The sequence below is a fragment of the Salmo salar genome, chromosome ssa16 (assembly GCF_905237065.1).
Source record: "Salmo salar chromosome ssa16, Ssal_v3.1, whole genome shotgun sequence".
NCBI lineage: Eukaryota > Metazoa > Chordata > Actinopteri > Salmoniformes > Salmonidae > Salmo > Salmo salar.
In genome coordinates, this window is record NC_059457.1 from 56,316,886 (window position 1) to 56,321,484 (window position 4,599).

A 4,599-nucleotide genomic window follows, 5' to 3' on the forward strand; every position below is an offset into this window, starting at 1 on the left:
TCCCCTCCATCAACACTGATGGCCCAGTGGAGCAACCCATCCGGGGGAAAGGTGAGCTCTAGGGCCCGGGGTCACAAGTCAAACACTAAGTCTGGGTCCCAAATGGTACCCTATAATGCTCTTCTCAGGGCTCTTCTTGGTGCTCTAATTAGGACTCTACTTAGGGCTCCACTTGGTGCTCTACCTAGTGCTCTTCTTAGGGCTTTACTCAGGGCTCTAATTAGGGCCCTAATCAGGACTCTACTTGGGCTCTAATTAGGGTCCTAATCAGGACTCTACTTGGGCTCTAATTAGGGCTCTACTTGGGCTCTACTTGGGCTCTAATTAGGGCTCTACTTAAGACTCTAATTAGGACTCTACTTGGGCTCTTAGTGCTCTACTTAGGGCTCCACTTGGTGCTCTACTTAGGGCTCTAATTATGGCTCTAATTAGGACTCTACATAGGGCTCTGGTCAAAAGTTGTCTACTATGTAGGGACTATGGCAGTGGAGGCTCCTCAGAGGTGGAAGGGGAGAACCATCCTCCTCAGTGAATTTCTGAAATGTTTAATTAATATTGAAACATTATAAAAGTTATCTTTTTTAGATAAAACTATACAAAATATATTCACGTCATCAAATAATTTATTAAAACACACTACAGGAGCCTCAACAGCACTCTGTAGGGTAGCACCATGGTGTAGCCGGAGGACAGCTAGCTTCCGTCCTCCTCTGGGTAAATTGACTTCAATACAAAACCTAGGAGGCTCATGGTTCTCACCCCCTTCTATAGACTTCCAAGGTAATTATGACAACTTCCAAAGGACATCCTCCAACCTATCAGAGCTCTTGTTGAATGAACTGACATGTTGTTAACCCATTCATAGGATCAGAGAATGTATCTAGTACTGAAAGTGTAAGCGACAGCTAGCTAGCACTGCAGTGCATAAAATATGGTGAGTAGATGACTGAAAGAGAGAGAAAGATAATAGTTAAACAATTTAGAAAATGTAATTTCTTCCAAAATTAAGAAGAAGCAAGAGAGAGGGAGAGAGAGAGAACTAGCTATCATAGTGTATATTTTTTCACTTTCACTTACTTAGCTGGTGTGAAATGCAGCTAGCTAGTTGAGTGTAGTTAAACACCCAGGTCAAACAGAGAGGGATGCTATGTTAGCTAGCTGGCTATGGCTATCCAACACTGGTAACTCTTCCAAGTCAAGGTACGCTTTTAGTTTTATTAATGTATTGCCACCGGGGCCTGTCGGTCTCACTGCTAAACTGCTTGCTGCTGACTACACTGTACTGCAGGATTGTAGAGGGTTTACTAACACGTTAGTTCTAGTAGCTATGGAGACTATCACTGACAAACGATCTAGGTTATGTCTAGCGGTTAGCAGTTATGATATGAAGGTTTGGCTTGGAAAGTTTATTTTTTTGGCCTGGTCACAAGACAGCTGATGCAGGCAAGATTGTGCAAGGCGGTATTGAATGTGTCACTGCCTCTCCATGTGTCACTGTCTGTCACCTTGATTACTCAAAATTCACTCGACCGACGTTGTAAACTTTCATTCGTAGGCTAGGTTGTAGTAACCTCATGATGAGTACAGGGAACATTCTAGCATCATGTAGTAGCCTAAACCTATCGATGTTACATTGAACTGGGTGAACGGAACACTCCGTGTAGCTCCTCCCTGAAGAATCTGTAGAATTATGACATCGTCTGTCTTCTTCTTTTGAGTGTTCTGGGGGGAGGGGGAGGTCACAGGTCATAACGCCTGGAGGAATGTCCGATCTTAAACAGCCCATGTTATTATCTCAAAAGTGCAACTGGCGGCTGTTAAGTGCTTAGTGCGTAGTGTCGCCGGGCAGAATGTTACACTTCCTAAAATAACTACTGCTGGGGAGAGATCCCGGTGAGGGACCTTCCTCAAGTAGATGATGATATTTGTTAGTAATAAATATGCATGTACTGTATGTCGTCTCCCCACTCCGGGATAGCCGCTCTAGGATAGATGTGGCAGGGAAGCTGACAGGATAGATGTTTGAGCGTGCGTGCGTACTTGGTTGATCCAGTATTTAATCATCTTCCTCTTGTTGTCTGTGATCCGGTAATTAACCATCTTCCTCTTGTTGTCTGTGATCCGGTAATTAACCATCTTCCTCTTGTTGTCTGTGATCCAGTAATTAACCATCTTCCTCTTGTTGTCTGTGATCCAGTAATTAACCATCTTCCTCTTGTTGTCTGTGATCCAGTATTTAACCATCTTCCTCTTGTTGTCTGTGATCCAGTAATTAACCATCTTCCTCTTGTTGTCTGTGATCCAGACAATTAACCATCTTCCTCTTGTTGTCTGTGATCCAGACAATTAACCATCTTCCTCTTGTTGTCTGTGATCCAGTAATTTGTTGTCTGTGATCCGGTTAATTAACCATCTTCCTCTTGTTGTCTGTGATCCAGTAATTTGTTGTCTGTGATCCGGTAATTAACCATCTGCCTCTTGTTGTCTGTGCTTGTAGGGAAGAGCCTCTCTGATGACCAGACGGCTGCTGCAATGTCTCCTCTCTCCCTGCCCAAACACCAACACCACTGCGCCCCATTGGCCCTGCCTGCCCTGTTGCTCCTGTCCAAGCCCCAGAGCAGGGACTGCAGCACCCAGTGTGATCAAGATGTCCTAGCCCAGGAGACGGATCTTACAGTGGATCCCACCATCATGCTGGCACCCTCTGAGGCTTCCTCGACCTCAACACCTACCTCCGGTGTGTAGCCTACCGTCTCCTATTCTGAAATGTTTGCTGTGTGTGTGTGTGTGTGTGTGTGTGTGTGTGTGTGTGTGTGTGTGTGTGTGTGTGTGTGTGTGTGTGTGTGTAGACCCAACATGAGCACTGGCAGCTAAACAGAAACAGTTCACGGGACCCAAAAATGAGCACGGACACCTATTTCAGTCACATACAATACAGAGAAAATTACATGTTGTAGTGGAATTACAATGGACCACAGGCTTTATATGATGATGTAATAATAATAAAAGTCGCTTTTTATCTGTGCTGGTTGAAGTGTAACCTGAATCCAGGGTCACAGCAGACAGTCTGTATCCCAAATGGCACCCTTCCAGGCTCAGAGAGGGGAAGTAGTGGACTTATTCATTCATACCTGCCAGAGTTACAGCATGTGTCTGTGTGTGTTGGCTAGAGTCACGGTTTAGTCAAGGCTGGAGGCTTCCCAAGTAGAAGACATTACAGCTTGATTGTCTTGTCAAACATCACGGCTTGATTGTCTTGTCAAACATCACGGCTTGATTGTCTTGTCAAACATCACGGCTTGATTGTCTTGTCAAACATCACGGCTTGATTGTGGCCCACTGACCCTCTGTCTATGTTGTACTACGTAACTCATTGTGGAGCTGAAATCCTGCAGTTTTTAATCCAGTGTGTAAAACATGGCTTATTTTTTTCCGTTACACCTCAGATCACTTCCTGGCACAACTCAACACACACAGGAGCCTCAGTAGTTCAGACGCAGCAGCAGAAGTAGTGGAAATTCTAATTTAAGAAACATTGAACGCCGAACTGTGGGATCCGCTGTGGATGGATGGTGACAACACGGTAGACGACCCGAGAGATCCTCGTGTCCTGTATGTCCCTCCCAACGAGGAGAAGACAAACCTGTCTGTCTGTCTCTGGTCAGACTGACCTCCAGATGGACACTTCCTTTGGAGAAAGACAGACAGTTTGGAGAAGGTTTGGAGACATGGACATGTGCTCCCTACCTACCTACCTACCTACCTACCTACCTACCTACCAGGGAAAGAATCCAGAAGTGAAGCGAAGTGTTTAGCAGACAGAGCAGAGCGGAGAGCTGGACGTCCCTCGACTGTTTCTCTCTTTCCACCTAGAAAAGTGAAGAGGAACTTTTTAGTTGTCCGTGTTCTCTAGTGGACCTGCCAGGTACAACTATGACAGTCTCCATCTAAAGCCTCCAAGGTACACGGACAGGATTCTGCATCGCTGCACAGCCTGGATGTCATTGGTGTTTTATTTAATGTATTTATATTCTTATTAAAGTGTTGCTCATTGTGTGATGTGTTTGTGTGAAGAGTTGTGTTTGTTTGTTTGGCCTTTAAGAATGTCTGTCTGGTCTGTCTGTCTGTCTGTCTGTCTGTCTGTCTGTCTGTCTGTCTGTCTGTCTGTCTGTCTGTCTGTCTGTCTGTCTGTCTGTCTGTCTGTCTGTCTGTCTGTCTGTCTGTCTGTCTGTCTGTCTGTCTGTCTGTCTGTCTGTCTGTCTGTCTGTCTGTCTGTCTGTCTGTCTGCCTGCCTGCCAGCCTGCCTGCCTACCCCTGCTGGTCTATACATGTCTATTCATACTGTATATCTGTTTCCTTCAAGGTCAGACAGTGTGTTAGCTACACTGAGCTCACCATGCCAAGTCAAATGATCCAACATTCCTGGATAACCAACATAATTCTCCCACAGCTACTCTAGCTTGTTCTACGATTACACACATCCTACCTATAATACTTTGACAGTAATATGTGTGCTTTGTAGTTGTAATCTCTCCTCCTCCCCAGACAGCCACTACCCAGAATGCCACCCCCCCTCTCTCTCACTCTCCTACACGCTCC

At 45.4% G+C, this 4,599-nt stretch overlaps 1 protein-coding gene across 2 annotated transcripts in view; it reads left to right on the forward strand.

The window, feature by feature from the left end:
* Positions 1–4,059, forward strand: part of LOC106591579 (angiomotin-like 2a) — a 15,094-nt gene extending 11,035 nt beyond the window's left edge. Inside the window, exons 8-10 of one of the 2 annotated variants that reach the window (XM_014182794.2) lie at positions 1–51; positions 2,498–2,737; positions 3,447–4,059. The exon at positions 1–51 is cut by the window's left edge and continues 359 nt beyond it. In XM_014182794.2, coding sequence (XP_014038269.2) covers positions 1–51; positions 2,498–2,737; positions 3,447–3,529 — 374 coding nt within the window. In that variant the 3' untranslated portion in view covers positions 3,530–4,059. Of the gene's footprint in view, positions 52–2,438; positions 2,472–2,497; positions 2,738–3,446 lie in introns of those variants that run through there. The other variant, XM_045697467.1, reaches the window with a different exon arrangement.
* The last annotated feature ends 540 nt before the right edge of the window (positions 4,060–4,599 follow it).